The 15,632-nt window shown below is 42.1% G+C and overlaps 1 protein-coding gene across 2 annotated transcripts in view; it reads left to right on the forward strand.

Moving 5' to 3' along the window:
* The window catches only part of RMDN2 (regulator of microtubule dynamics 2), a 58,694-nt gene extending 43,739 nt beyond the window's left edge, over positions 1–14,955 (forward strand). For both annotated transcript variants that reach the window (XM_037066640.1, XM_037066641.1), the window contains exons 8-11: positions 3,337–3,435; positions 7,450–7,503; positions 7,590–7,670; positions 14,596–14,955. In XM_037066640.1, the coding sequence (XP_036922535.1) occupies positions 3,337–3,435; positions 7,450–7,503; positions 7,590–7,670; positions 14,596–14,649 (288 nt within the window). In that variant the 3' untranslated portion in view covers positions 14,650–14,955. The remainder of the gene's footprint in view (positions 1–3,336; positions 3,436–7,449; positions 7,504–7,589; positions 7,671–14,595) is intronic.
* The last annotated feature ends 677 nt before the right edge of the window (positions 14,956–15,632 follow it).

Genomic DNA, 15,632 nt, shown 5'->3' on the forward strand with positions numbered 1-15,632 from the left:
GTCCTGGTGCACTGCTCCGTGTTTTGTGGGAGGATTTTTCTCATTCAGAGTTGACTGAGTATAAATTATGTGTTCACTGGCCAGAAGATAAATAAAACACTGTCCTTGTCTTCAAGAAACTTAATTTAGAAAAGGACCTGAGATATGTAGAAATAACTGTGGCTAGTGAGTCTAAGACCAAGTGTCTTGAATGACATTAGTTTATGGAAGATTAACAGAATATGAAAATATGTCTTAAGAGATGCATGAAAAAATTACCATGGGGAGAAATACTCTTTGTGGATGAGAAAACTGGGGTCAGCGAAAAAGGAAACTTTTGGAATGGGGCTTGGAGAGGATTGGGGATGAGGTGGGAAGCTTGCTTTTATTGAATGCCTGCTGCGTATCAGGTGTGCATTTCATGGTTTACATTCCTTATCTCAAACACTCCTTCTAACAACTCTAATTATGATTATCTGAAAAGATCTCTTATAAGCAGTTTTCATCATGCCAGTTTTAATAATCTGAGTCTTCTTTTTTTTTAAGATTTTATTTATTTATCTTTAGAGGGGAAGGGAAGGAGAGAGGGAGAGAAATATCAATGTATGGTGGCCTCTGGTGTGTCCCCCGCCAGGAACTGGCCTGCAACCCAGGCATGTGCCCTGACTAGGAATCGAACCTCGATCGTGTGGTTCACAGGCCTGAGCTCAATCCACTGAGCTACACCAGCCAGGGCCTAATCTGAGTCTTCTTGAAGGTCAGAGACTCTGCTAAACTTTGAAAACCATTGACCCAGTCTCACATGAGTCTGGAACTTGCAGGTATATTATTTGTTTAGGCTTCAAAACCCAAGAAGGAAATTTTAATGCAAAATGGAACCAGATCTTCATGCCATAGACAAATGGCAGAAGCTGATGTTAGTCCTCCCTGGAGGAAGGTAGCTTCATTTTATGGAACTCTCGCAGAGTGGCCAACACTATCAAAAACCGTCGAATATACAAGAAATAAGCCATCAGGAAAGATGATCAACAAAAACAACAGAAAAACAGAGCAGATCTAAAAGGACTTTAGATTTTGGAAACATAGAACACAGGACATTAAATAGCTACCTATCTGTGTTGCTTTTTTTCATATAGGAGGAACTGGGCTGGGGGGAATGGATGAGGAGCATAGTAAGACTATAAAAATTACCAGGTAGAGATGAAACAATTGTTGATATAAAAAAGTATACTATTTGGCGTTAAAAGAAAACTCAGTAGAAAATTTTAGCAGTAGATAGGTACCCTTAGAGGGAATTAGCAAGCTTTAAAATAAATCTGAAAAAGTTACCTGGAATGCAGCACAGAAGAACAGAGGGATGGAAAATGTGGAGGAGAGGTAAAAACACCTGGAAGGTGAGGACACTGCACAGTGGCGAACTTCCACCCACCTCTTTCAGTGATGAATGGAACAGGAAGACAAGTGTCTTAAGTTTGTAAACATTGGAGCCTCACATTTAATAACTTTGATTTAATGCACACATATGAAAATATGTATCTAACTAGTACACATTTTCAAGGATACACATTTTCAAGCATACATAGAATGTTTGTAAAATTGACCATATACGAGGTCATGAAGCAAGTCTTAATAAATTTTAAAGAATTGCTACCAGACAAGTTTTCTGATCATAATACCATTAAATTAGAACTTAAAAGGCCAAACAACTTAAACAAATCTATTTTTTTAAGATTTTATTTATTTTTAGAGAGATGGGAAGGGAAGGAGAAAGAAAAAGAGAGAAACATCAATGCACAAGAGATACATCATCCAGTTGACCTGGCCCACACTCCAGGCATGTGGCCCGACTGGGAATCAAACCAGCAACCTTTCTGTTCACAGGCCGGTGCTCAATCCACTGAGCCACACCAGCCAGAGCTAAAAAAACAAAGCTTGACATTAGAAATAATGAGAAATAATAATTAAAACCACAAAAATGACATGCCATTTTTACTTTCTCAGTCATCTGATAAAATTTAAAAGTACGGTGTGAGATGTTTCACTGTGGAACAACAGGAATTCTCACACTGCTCATACATTGGCACAGCCATCTTGCAAACACTGGGGTAGCATCTTTTACATTTGATTACTTGCCGACCACATGACCCACACTGGTGCCTACCCTAGAGACCCTCTTATAAATGTGCCTCTTTTCATTTTTTATAAATGTACCCTAGAGAATCTCTTATAATGTGCTTCTTTTACATTTTGTTCAAAATGTAAAAGAATGCCTCTAGCAGCCTTGTTCCTAAGAGCAAAAAAAAATAGAAGAGACCCAAATGTCCATTGACAAAAGAGTGGATGAAAATTTGTTGATGTATGCTTAAATGATGGAATATTTCAGTTACTTAAGTGACTGAACTTCAGTTATACCCAACCAGGATAAAATCTCAAAACTATAATATTTAAGTGAAAAAGTTGTACAGCTAAAACTGTCAATAATATAATATTGTATGTCAACTATAATTGAAATATAAAAAATTATTTTAAAAATATTTAAGTAAAAGAAACCTCACCAAAGGAAATAACACAGCATTTTCGTCAAGTTGGCTTTTTTAAAGCAAAAATAAATGTAGCAATCCATAACACTGTACAAAGGCGAGGGAACAATTTTTTTGAATAGAGGTCAGTGGCTGCCTAGGAACCTAGAAGATGGAATTGGGAAGGAAGGCACTTGACGGGGTCGGGACGAGCATCAGCACCCTTTTAACTATTCGTTTCTGAATTTTTTATGAGAAACACCTAATATTCATATTTGGGGGAAATGAAAAAAGTGTTAAAGAAAACAAAAAAAAATTCTTCCTGGATCATAATTAGGTATATTGGGCCCTCACTCCACATTCCCTCTTGGTTGAGAATCCTCATTCTGTTTAAATTTCTGAAGAGCTGCCCTCTGGGACAGGCTGGCAGATGGAGTAGGCAGGAAGAGAGCAAAGGCAGGGTCCTGTAACTCACATACTTGCACCAAGAAATATTTTGCGGTCATCTGAGAATCGCCAATCAGATGAACAGGCAAGGTCAGCATTATTCCTCACCCCCATCCCCTTTCCCTCATTGAACTCATATCCATGGTATGAGGTTTCACATTGGTTTTGTAACCAATGCATTCAGAATTTATAGTTTGTTAGAATTATTAAAAAGGAAGGTAAAATATTCATACCATAAGGCTGGCATCTCTTATGCATCATTTATGGATATGTATTTACATGTTTTATATGCATCTGCGTACATAGATACATACACAAACGTGTAACCGGGGAAAGATTATTCATCAAAAGATGACACCTTTCTAAAAGTGATGTTGCTCTGCATTTGCAGGTCTCCAAACTGAGCTGGATTGAGAAAAAAATGGCTGCTACTCTATTTGGAGAAATACCATCCTCAACTGTACAAGAAGCTTTGCAAAATTTCCTTAAGGTATATTATGTTGTCTCTCCATTTTTTGAGGGTCAAACCCGCTACTGTCTGCACATGGCCTTCCTACTGTTGTCAAGGAAATCTTTCTCTCCTTCACATGTAATCTCTAATGGCTTGAATCCTGGTTCTGTTTTGAACCTCTCATAATGTGAGTTATGTTTTAAATCCAAAGTGCTTCTTAGAACAGCTAGTTATGCCCTGGGTTTCGGGTACAACAGGCCTTACTACCAAATCCAAGAGTGACTCTCTAGGCCATGTGAATTTGTGTAAAAGAATTTATGCTCTGACTATGATGAGCCTTGGTCCCAAATACTCCTGATTAGCCTAATATAGGGACAGTTTAATCTTAAAGAACTAAAAGATGCTAAAAGGAAGAGTTATTTTAAAAGCCATTCCATAAGTTGCAGGCAGTTCTATGAAACGTTTTGGGGCATTAAACCAAATCAGTATTTTCATTTGTGTTTTAAAATGTATACTGGCTATACTAACAAACTCTGAGCACAAATACGTGTGTGTGCACGCATGTAAGTCTGCAGTATACCACCCATATAACCAGCTTTCTGTTATGTTAATCCCTTCACTTTTGTCTGGAGCCAATTACAGAATTTTATAGATACCAAGGTGTTTTTCCCCCACCTACAGTTTCAGATTTGTAACAATATAGACAAAATCTAACTTTGATCTCTATTGTCCAACTGCTTGTACACGCTGATTGTTTTTTGTTGTATTTTAAGGATCTATTTTGTGGAACTGAGAGGGAATTCAGGGGTCACATAGTCTTAAATGAGAAACAGGTTTCACTGCACTTTCCATTTCTGAACAGTGGCTGGTGGCTGACTAGAATGTGTGGGAAAAGTAAGTCTTCTAACACCCAAGACAGGTGTCTCGGTTGGTTGGGGCATCATTCTGTACACCAAAAGTTTGCAGGTTTGATTCTAGGTCAGGGCACATCTACGTTGCGGGTTTGATCCCCGTTGAGGAGCATATGGAGGTAACTGACCAATGTATCCCTCTCACATTGATGTTTCTCTGTCTCTCTTTCTCTACCCCCTTCCCCCCACCTTCCTCTGTCTCTAAAATATGTAAACATATCCTTGAGTGAGGATTAAAAAGAAAAAAAAATTAAGTGTCCCAAGATTAAGCATAAGCCCAGTGGAAAAGAGTGTTGGGAATAAAAAGTACTAGGGCCACCTGTTTTTTATTTTTTATTTAATGTGATCTTTTTTATTTCATAAAGAGGAAATCGAGGCGTCAGGAACTTAATTTTTCCCAGTGGCGCACCGCGGTAAATCAGAGATAAGAGTGACGTCTAAAGCTGCGCCATTCCCATTTCTTCCCCCTTTTTTCTACCACTGAGAATGAGTTCTCCCATTTTAAATTTTACAAGACTGTAGATCATGCTATGTTTCAGATAAATGATGTGCATAAGTTCAGAAAAAGTGTCATTGGAACTTAACTCTTTTTTGCATAGTAGCAAATTTATAATTGGAGTTCAGGTTGTCAGGACACCGTACAAAAGTTCTTAAGGTGGTAATGTACCTTGGATACTATACAAGTAAAATTGAAAGTGGTAAGAGGCCCACTACTGCACAGGTAAGTATGCAGACTCTGGAACCAGCCCACCTGGCTAATTTCCAGTTCTACCACTTACTGGCTGATTAACGTCAGGCAAGTAACTTAACCTCTGTCTCAGTTTAAACAATAACATGGAGATAATAGGACCTGCCTCAGCATTGTTGTGAAGATTAAGTAACTCAATACAAGTGAATTGCTTAGAGAGTGCCCGGCACCTGTAAAGGCTCACAGAATGTTTACTTCCTTAAAATGTAAAGACCTTGGCAAACCATCTTGGGGACCTCACTGTGAGGTCATGACTTCGCTTCTGACTGAAAATGCGTTCCCTGGTGTGAGTCAAGGTTGTGACAGCCGTCAGGACTGCTCCGCCCCATATTTACTGCAGCAGCCGAGGGTGCCGAGGGGCCCAGGGTGCTGAGGGCTGAGGCAGTGGGAGGGCTAAGGAATCTGGGAGGTGGAGAGGAGGGGCAGGAAACAGACACACCGCAGATCCCACACACCTTAGGAGAGTCACCCCCAGAGGTCATGTTGTTGGAGCCCAGATGTGAGAGTCCTGCCCCGCCCCCCTTTACTCCGGCCCTCCAAAGAGGTGTTCAGTAGGTGTTCAGATGGAATTTGGACAGAGCTTGCTACAGTTACTGAACATGAAAGAACTTCAATTGAACCAAGCTCCGTGTGTTCAGTTGTTCAATAGGTTTCTCTTATTAGAATAGCTCAAGAAAGGCACTTAGTAAACTCAAAGAGCTGAAATGGAAATGATGAAGTGGAGAAGCAGGAGAACCAGAATCCATCCGTGCCCTGGATGGCTCTACAGGATGTTCAGAGTTCTGGTTAGGACTGAACCGCAACTTCCTTCAGTCTTTCGGCAGCCTTGCAGGTTCGAAGCCAGATCCACAGTTTATCTACTGGATTTTAAAGAGTTACACCCAGTCTGGCTCCCAAGAGATTTTGTCTTTCTCCTTTCAGGACCCCTGCTTTTCAGATTCTGCAGAGAGTAACTGTCCTTTACAAAAGGTAGACTTGCTTAAGTTGTCAGAATGCTCCTCAGCTCCCTGGGTCTCGGATTCCCCTCCACTGATACCCATCTTTAAAACATATATAGCTTTGACTCCGAATTCAACTTCTAGGAGTCTCTCCTACAGACATAATCACCATAATCACACATGTACGCAAGCATGTAGGAGTAAGTATGTTTACTCAGCCTTATTAGTAAGTGAACAATAAGTCTAAATAAATGTCTAATCAGAGAATGCTTAATTTAATTATGTATAGAATGAAATACAGCTCTTAGAAACAATGGAATAGATAGATCTGTGTATGCTAACTTTGAAGATGTGTCTGTAATATGTTGTGTTAAAGTGTTTTGGACCAATATGTAGAAAATGATCCCATTTTATTTTTTTAAACCAATTATCTTATTTTTGGGGGGGTGTCTATTTTGGGGGGGTTCTTGCTAAAGGCGTGGTAGGGTGCATGTCAAAACTGTGGGTAGTGGTTACCACTTGGGGAATAGATTGAAATTCAAAATAAAATTAGAAGAGAGAAACTTTTAGTTTTTAATATTGTAACTGTCTGGAATGATCGTATGTTGTATAACAGACATTTTTTGTAAATTTTAAAAAGTATTCTTCTTCTCCTGGGCTCAGCATCCCTCTGCGGTGGTGACCAGGGCCAGGTTGGGAGCGTACTTGCATAGACCCTTATAACTGCAGAAGCTGGCTCAGGCGAAGCCCGTCTTGGGCTCTATGAAGAGCTCTCCGACAGCGGCAGCACGCACCCACAAGAATTCTTAGTTACCAGAGATAAAGAGAAGGCGCTAGTACACAGGGATTAGCAGGGGAGGGGTGAAGTACCCTCATACCTCCCCCTTCTTCGACTCTGCAAGCAGGTCTACTACTTGGGCTGGTTGTGTCAAGGATCTGTCTTCTCTTCAGCAGTACTGAAGGTGGTGGACCTCAGAGACTGTCCAACTCTTACGGAAGATGTTGAAACTGAAGAAATTGAGTGTGAATATGGTGGGAGAGTGGTCAGGCTGTACTCACTTCCTGAATAGTTGTGACACATACAAGACCTGTCTGGGCAGGGGGGTGGGGGACAGTATATTACCAGTTCTTTTTGTTCTCTAAAGGAAAGTAGAGAAAAGATACAGAAGAGGAAGTGAGGAGATGGTTACACAAAAGAACCCCCAAACCTTAAAGTATCTCATTGCTTTGTAAGCTTTATGACCATAGTAATAATTTCATTTTATTGGTCAAACTAAAAAGCTGTATTTGCATGCAAAGGATACTTTGATAAAAAGGACTCAGCTATGACACAAGCAACCTAAATTCTTAGGTCAATTTGGTTAATATTTGATGTATTGAAACATGTCCTCTTCACTGGTGATTGTTGTTTGAATATCACCCTGTTTTTCTGTGTTCTGTTTTCCCTTAAAATCAGGTTGAAGATCTGTACCCTGGTTTTTCTAAGTGCAATTACCTGTTCCTTGCCAAGGTAACGAAGACGGCTGTTTTAAGACAATGTTGAATCTATTACCTAAAATGAGATTACCTTTAACGTTGGTTATTTCCCATTTCTAGTGTTCTGTGGATCTTAAGCAAAAAGAGAATGCCGTGAAGTTCTGTAACCTGGCGATGCTGCTTCCCTGTGTCACCAGAGAGGTGAGTAAGCCCAGGTGGTGGGGATGGGGCCATTGTCTCACCAGTACCACTGCAGCTTCACATGTGAACAGTGGCTTACACACGTCTGGAGCGCTCTTCCAGACTAAAGCATCTCAACCTGGATTTCACGTGTGAAGTTTTAAATTTCGCTGTTGGTCACACTGCACCAGGAGACCACTTGGATCTTTAAGAGGCTCACACACCATGCAAGTTAAAACATCCTGATGCCTATGAGGTGTTAGACAGCAGGTCATGGGACAAGCCCCACTCGGAAGGAGGAGGGACAGCAAACAAGCTCGACAGGCCGCCTACCTTAGAACCAGAGGAGTGTCTGTGGAGTTGCCACCATCAGTCCCCAGCTCACAGCAGGGTGTCACTATCCAAGGCCACGCAGAAGACTGAAAATGCGTATTTACGTTTTCTTGGTCTTTGAACACCTACCATTAATGGAAAAGAAACTATTGCATTGATCCTTCCCTTTTGTTCACTGATTCGGAATTCTGGACGCACTCCGAGGTTTAGGAATTTCAGAGCGTTAACAGCTCAGTCCATGTTCTCATGAGCCATTCGCTCGTACTGTGGGAACAAGAGGAAATACATCAGTCACTACACATCGTCATCCTCTGAATCACAGGTGAAAAGAAGTGCCTCAGAAATACACATGTCTCTTCCTCTCTGCTAGAGTGATGCAGGCTCAGGCGTTTGCTGGGATCTGGGATGTAAACATATAAGACATGCCTGTTGCCCTCTGGGCACTTACAGCCCAGAAAAGAACATGGGGTGTGTGTTCAAATAACTAAGCTCAGAGTAGAAAGCATGAGTGCCTAGGGAGATACAAATAATTGGTATGGGCATATTGAAAAGGGAGAATTTACAGTTACCTAGAAGACATCAGGGAGCATCAGAGGTGGAAAGATGTCATGCGAAGGTGTGGGCGGAAGCACATTGCCATGAACAAAGGCCCAGAGGTGGAAAGGCAGAGATCTGTTGAGGGCGTGTTGAGGGCGGTCATGGGAAATCAGGCTGACAGGGAAGAGAAGCAAGGGCTGCCCGGGAACTGCAGGGTTCGGGGATGCCTGTGGCTTTGAACACGGCTAATCAGGCTCCACTGGGCTCTTCAGCAGCTACTGCTGCAGGTCTTGGGCTGCTGATATGTTTGGGATTCCTACAGGGCTGATTGTCCTCCTAACTAGAACCCCTTAGTTGGTTCCGTCGGTTAATAGTGAGAAACAGCAGTCTCAGTAGCAACGCTCCTTCTCCAGAAGACAAACTGTGTGATTTTTTGAGCGAAATGCAGATTCTTGTCCTGTTGGTTGCTTGCTCCATGTTGGTGATGGGGCCCTACTGTCTTCTGAACGATGTCACTTTGGATTGCATGCAGTCATTTAAAAGCGAGTGTCCGCATTCCTGCTGAAATGTGAGATTCGCATTGAGTTCGATTATGGGGGACAATACCTCATTTGACTTGCTGATGTTTATGCGTGAAATGTGGAGCTCGCACAGGGCGAGGTACTGCCTAACCTCAGGTTTTCATCCTTGGCACCTAAGTCTCTTCTTTCCCCTTGCCTCCTGCCTGCCCTCCACACCTACCTCTGGGGCTTCACATGCTTTCCACCTGCCGGGGGCCCTCAGATATCTGTCTGTAAACCTATCTTCTGAGCTGTAGGCCTGATTCTCTAATGCCTTCCTTGGCATCTCCACGTGACGGCCTTGCAGACGTCTCCAGCTCGTCTCGTCATCAGGCCTTTGCTCTCCCTCCATCTTCTCCTTTCAGTAAATGGCTCCCCCATCTACTCCCCTGGGAACGTTGGGAATCATCCTTGACATCTCCTCGCTGCTCAACCTACACCTCTACCCAGTCACGACATTCCTGGAATTCCTCTTTTAAAGCATGCCTTGAGCCGTCCGACTGCCACCACCCTGTGCAGCGCACCACACGGATCCTCCCATGGGTCTCCTCACAGCTTTTGCCTCCTGACCCATCATTCTTGGTTTTCAGTAGCAGCCAAAGCAATAGATTAAACCGAAACTTCAGCATGTCACTTCCCTGCTTTAAAATCTTTCGCTTTTAGGATGAAGTTCAAAAATTTTAACAAGCCCTTCAAGGGTCTGATCTAGCTCCTCCCAGTCTCTGGCATTTCTGATGTCCTCTGTGATGTCCCCTCCTCTGCACACGTTCGTCCCTCACAACATACTGTTCCCTCTTCTGGAAACACTCCCACCCGCCATTGCTGCTTCCTTCACCAGCCATGACCCTACTCCTCCTGTAGGCCCTACTGGAAGTATCCTTTCCTCAGGAGAGACTTCTTTGATACTCCCAGGCAAGCAAGTACCTTGTACTTTTCCTTCATTTAGCACAGTTGTGACTATATAGTTATTTGTGTGATTGTGTAGTAACCAGGTGTGCTTCATTCACCACTCTATTTCAAGGCCAAGTGTAGTGCCTGGGATGTAAGTAGGACTCAGTAAGTACTGGTAGGAAGAATCGAAAGACTAATACCATACAAATATAATAGTGCTAATAGCAATAATACGCAGGACTAGTAATAAAGGTGACTAAGAAAGCTGGACACTGTGGAAATATTTATGCAATATGCAAAATAGCATTAACATATTTCTCACATTACTTTTTATTCCCCAGTGATGTTTCCATTTGTATTCCTAGCAGTTCTTTTTTGTCCCCCAAGTAGTAAATGTACTGCCAGGAGCATCTCAATTCCTTAAAATTAAAAAATAGGATGAGGTGAGTCATCCATAGTACCTCTGTCTCTATCGAGTCTTCCCAGATCGATCCGCACCCCATTGGTGATTTGGCCAAGCCGTTTATTCATTTCCAAAACGTCTAGCTGTGCCACTAATTAAAATACAGGAAGCACGGCCATTTAGTTTCCCTCGTGAGCTTGCAGAACATATTTGCTTCTGTCCCGTGGCACTTGCAACGCTTTCTGGCATTGTGGTTATTTGCGAACTTGTCATCTGTCCCTGTCACGGTGCTCGTCACACTGCACTGCCTATTGGGAGTGTCAGCCCTTGGGCACTAGTGTGAGACACGAGTATGTGAGCAGCTTTCCATTCGCAGAACTTGAAACTACAGTATTCTTTTAATCATGTGGAGTTTTCCTGACCCTAGGAAAGTAAACTCGGGTCCTGGGAAATATTTCTTTTCTTAAATTAAAAAGGATTCCTGTGTCGAAGGCAGCGTGAGAGTGATTGCCGAATGACACAGTGATTACACCAGCAGCCCGAAAATTGTTTGCCTGGAGGGATCAGTCGAGTTACGGACCTGGAGTACTCTGAGAAAGCTCAGCTGTACAAAGCATGGTGTGACACACACACACTCACACACACACACACACACACACACACACTTACAGCGAGGGGTGTGCTAACCTGGTAAAGAAAAAACTATTTAAAACTTGTAGGATTTTGAAGTGATGTTAATTGCTTTTCTAAGGTAAACTCTTAGAGGGCAGATAGTAAAGACAATGCTCCGGAAAGAAGCACAGGAAGAAGCAGACTGTGCGAATGTTACAAGTGAAGAATACTTGTTTATATGAGCAGGTGACACAGTTGTCTTTGCAGTTAGATGTTGTTTAAAGTCCCGGACTACGTTTCCAACCTTTGAAACAGACTGAGAATCTTCCTTATCATTAGGAACTCCTTAGTGATAAAATCCTAATGCTGCTTTCAGCCTGTCTAAATTATGTATCACAGATACGGGGATATCCCTCCTGCTAGCAGCTTGGGATACAATGAAAAAGAAACGAATCCTTTCTTGTGGGGAAGGCAGGCACTGAACACCTAATAGCAATAAAGTGCGGTGAGAGTTTTGGAAACGAAAGCACAGACATTTATGGGAGATTACACCTGGGACTGCAGCCTGGACCTGGGGCTAGGGAAGGCCTTCCTGGGGCTTTGCTGTGTAATCTGAGATTCCAAGGAAACTAGAAAGTTAACCCTAGGGTTTACATCATTCTGATTTGCTTGGGAGTGGAGGGCTTGTTAAAAGTACAGATTCCTGGCCTTTTGCTGGAGAGAGAGAGAGAAACCCTGCAGAGTGTGGGGACACCAACCTCAATGTCGTGTGAGGCTGGAGAACATCCTAGGGGTATAGGGTCTGGAAAGAGCTGCGGGACAAGGACAATTTCCCCAAGGCCAGAGTCCAAGCAAGAAAGTCTTAGAAACCAAGGTCTGACTTCCATGTAGAAGACATGTAGGAAGGAGCCACCTAATGCCGTGGTAAGATCCACCAGGGCGAACCTGCTGCTCTGTGTTGGCATTGTCTTGTGAATCAGATGCGCAAGGCAAGATTCAGTTTGAGGGCAGAGAAGGCATGCTGTCTTAGCAGGAAGTTTTCGATAGTTTGAATCTGGGGAAGAAAGGAATAACCTGAGCTCAAAACCATAACTGAGTTCTTACAAGAGGACATTTGCATAAATATTGTCACGATCTGAAGTGCCTGAAACGTAATGAAGACCTCACGGGTCCTCGGATAGCTCTGCAGTTGACACGCTGCACAGGAGAGAAACACACCTGGCGAATGCCACCACTGTGGCAAAGACTTTAACTAGAGGTGATCACCGAATGGTCATCGTTGAGTTGGTATATAGAAAAATGAAGAGATGCATGGACCTGAGAAACCTGTACCAGCCTCCCACCTCCTCCCCACTAGCAGAGATTTCTCCCTGGAGGGGAGCTCTTTGAATAGGTGGAAAGTGGGGAGATAATCACAGCTCAGCAGTGACTCACCGCATGCTCACTCACACTGCAGAGGACCCTACAGTGAATCAGTGTGGGAAGCACTTCAGCCAGGGAGCTGCCTCCTGTTTGTATCTGGAAGCCCACACAGGAGGGGAACACTGTGGAAGTGCCTCCAGTAACAATTCATCCTTCAAGTGGCGTGAGTGAATTCACTCTGCAGAGAAACCCTACGAATGCCATCTCTGTGGGAAATAGCCATTAGTGATGCTGTCCCCTCAGCCATCTTGACATGGGGCCCACTGGGGAGAAACCGTGTGACTGTGATGTGTGCGGAAGAACCTCAGCTGGAACCACCAGAGGTACCAGGTAGTGCACACAGGGTGAGCCTGGCAGCCTTCAGCCAAAGCTCATGCCTGGGTGTGTGCAGAAAACTTTGGGTAAGCTGGAAAGGAAGGTCTTTACCAGGTGGAGGAAGCCACTTGGCAAAGTGGGTAACTCATGCTGGAGAAGCAATTCGGTGAAATAGACATGGGAGCCCTTCACTCACAGAGCATCACTCCAGGACATGGGAGGGTGTTCACTGCATAAAACTCTCGCCGTGTCCTGGCTGAAGGGATGTCTTCAGAAACGCACGTGCCTTAGTCGACCTGAGAGTTCTCACACCTGGCAGTTCCCTGGGCCTCATGTCAGCGTAAAAACATCTTCCTCTTGAGTTTATATAAGAAGACTCAGTGATTGGAAAAAATACTCTCTTGGGAACCCTTTAGTACACAATTCAACATATAATTTATACTTTGGCCAAATGACATATTACTGAAAATACTGTAAAGATACAGAACTGTGATACATTCTTAAAAATATTGAATCAGAATTCAGTAAGACATAGTAAGCAATGAGATAACCTCTCTTCGGGAGACTAATCATGTTGTTGATTACAAGTCTGGTACATTGGTATTTGTCTTCAACACCATGGAAAAGATCAAGAAACAACGCTGAGTGGAATATTTCTCCTTTTCTGTTTCAGTATTCCTCAGTTGATTAGTTTCTATTTTTATGCAGCTTTAAGCATATTTACAAAGACTTTGTTTAATCAGGAAACAGCATTTAATGAAACTGAAAAAATGCAGAACACATAAGGTGTCCTAATTATTATATCACTTTTGAAATGCGTGTCTGGAATGGCAAGGGTGTATGGAAACGTGGACAAATACGACCTGCTTTGTAAGTGACTCAGATATCCTAGGTAATGCTCTTGTGTGTTGGGGTTCGCCTTCGTGTGCTTCCTGGTGTTCCGGTGTGCCAGCGTCTAACCACTAATTTAGCAGACATTTAGGGCTTCCAGGTGCCAGGCGCTGAGCTAACCCTGGGGTGACAAAGATAAACACAAATTGTGGCTTTTTATAAGTTCTTTTAAGGAATGTAGTAACACCCTAGATTCATTCATTGCAATTTATTACAGCCTTCAAAAAATACTGATTTGATAGAAGGTAAGTTTCTAGCTGATCCAACACTACCATTGGGTCAGTGTATTAATGTTTATGATTAAAACTATTAGAGAGCTTCTATTTCTAAAAACAAATCTAGCTAGCAGCTACTTCAAATATCTGTTTTGTCCCTTTTTTCTCATCTGTTTATTTTAAACTTATTACATTTTTTAAATTCTTTCTGATAGGTGCTCAGTAAATGTTTGTTAACTTCAAAAATGCATAAGATACCCTACCACCTGAATTTATTGCCCCTCCTTCTAACTTACACACTTGGTTTTTTTAAAAAAATAACAATACGTGTAGAGTCCTGTAAACCATATTATAAACCATATTATTGAATCTTAACTATGAAGCCCCTGATAAAGTCAATAGTTGAAATGCTTGTTTGTCTCTCTGGACCTTACAGTGGAATCTCAGATTTCTTCACATCCTCTGCTGCTAGGGCCAGAACTTCTCCCACATCTCATAGTTGGAGAAGAAAACAGTGTTTTCATTGACACACTCTTCTTCCTGTCTCCTGCCACCCCGCACGTGGTGGGGGAAAAGCCGGGACTCAGCTCTCCACGTGGCTCCTGTTCTCAGAGACCCGAATCACTCCTGTCCCAAGAGAGCCACAGTTTCTCTGTAACGGTCTTTCAAAAAAGTCTCCCCTCACTCAACAAGAGTCTACTTCAGAGTACCTTGAGTATCAGGATGAATGTGTGAATTTTCATTGTCTGCCTGTGTTTTCTTTCTAGGATAAGGATGCAGAGGATGAAGTGAAGAAAATAAGCACTGCCTTGGGGAGGTAAATGAAAGAACATACTAGTCAACAAGTCAGATGTGGGCTACTAAATTTTAAACTCATTAAAGCTGTGATTTTTATTATCCTTTTCTCGCTGTGTGGGTAATGTGCTCAGATTTGAAGGTAAAACCCCGTTTCTGCGGAGTGCATTTACCAGCACACTATAAAACCAATCCTGCTCTTTGGAGAAGTCTTTTTCCTATAATGTCAGTACAAAATGTTCTTTAAACGTGTAAGCTTTATATTTTTCCTATCGATAAACTACCATACTCTTCAGAATATTTCTTTAAATAAAGTACTTAAATCAATTCAATAAAATGAGCTCAAGTGAGTGTTTTATTGTTGTTTCGATGGAAACTTTACAAAACAAAATAATTTCATTCAGGTGGAGGAAGAAAGGAAAAATGTGCAAAGGATATGAACCAGTCGTTGGTAAAAGAGGAAGAACAAAAGGGAAATATATTGTAACTAGTAATCACAGAAACATGAATAAAATTGAGAAGATACTGTTTTACCTTCAAATTAGCAAGGATTGGGACCTCGTGGTTCAATGGTAGCGCGTCTGACTCCAGATCAGAAGGTTGCGTGTTCAAATTAGCAAGGATTTTTTGTCTTTCAAGGAACCTTCAATGCTGGCAATGATGCCATGTAGCAGGACTTTCTCATACGCTGCTGGTAGGAGGGTATTTTGACACAAATATTTGGTAAAATGTATCCAGAGCCTTAAATATGTAGCTTTAATCTTGTAATTTCATTTCATAGAAATAATCCTAAAGAGAAAGTAGATTTATCCACAGATGTTCATAACAGCATTATTTATTACAGCAAAACACTGTCCCATAGTAAGAAAACAGTTAACCATATTAAAATATAATGATAATAGAATATTATTATTAGTATTATTTTATCCTCACCCAAGGACATATTTTCATTGCTTTTAGAAGAGAGGAAGGGAGAGAGAGAGAGAGAAACATCGATTGGTAGCCTTCT

The sequence above is a fragment of the Sturnira hondurensis genome, unplaced genomic scaffold, assembly GCF_014824575.4.
Source record: "Sturnira hondurensis isolate 20B ecotype Veracruz unplaced genomic scaffold, ASM1482457v3 Scaffold0016663, whole genome shotgun sequence".
NCBI classification, from domain to species: domain Eukaryota; kingdom Metazoa; phylum Chordata; class Mammalia; order Chiroptera; family Phyllostomidae; genus Sturnira; species Sturnira hondurensis.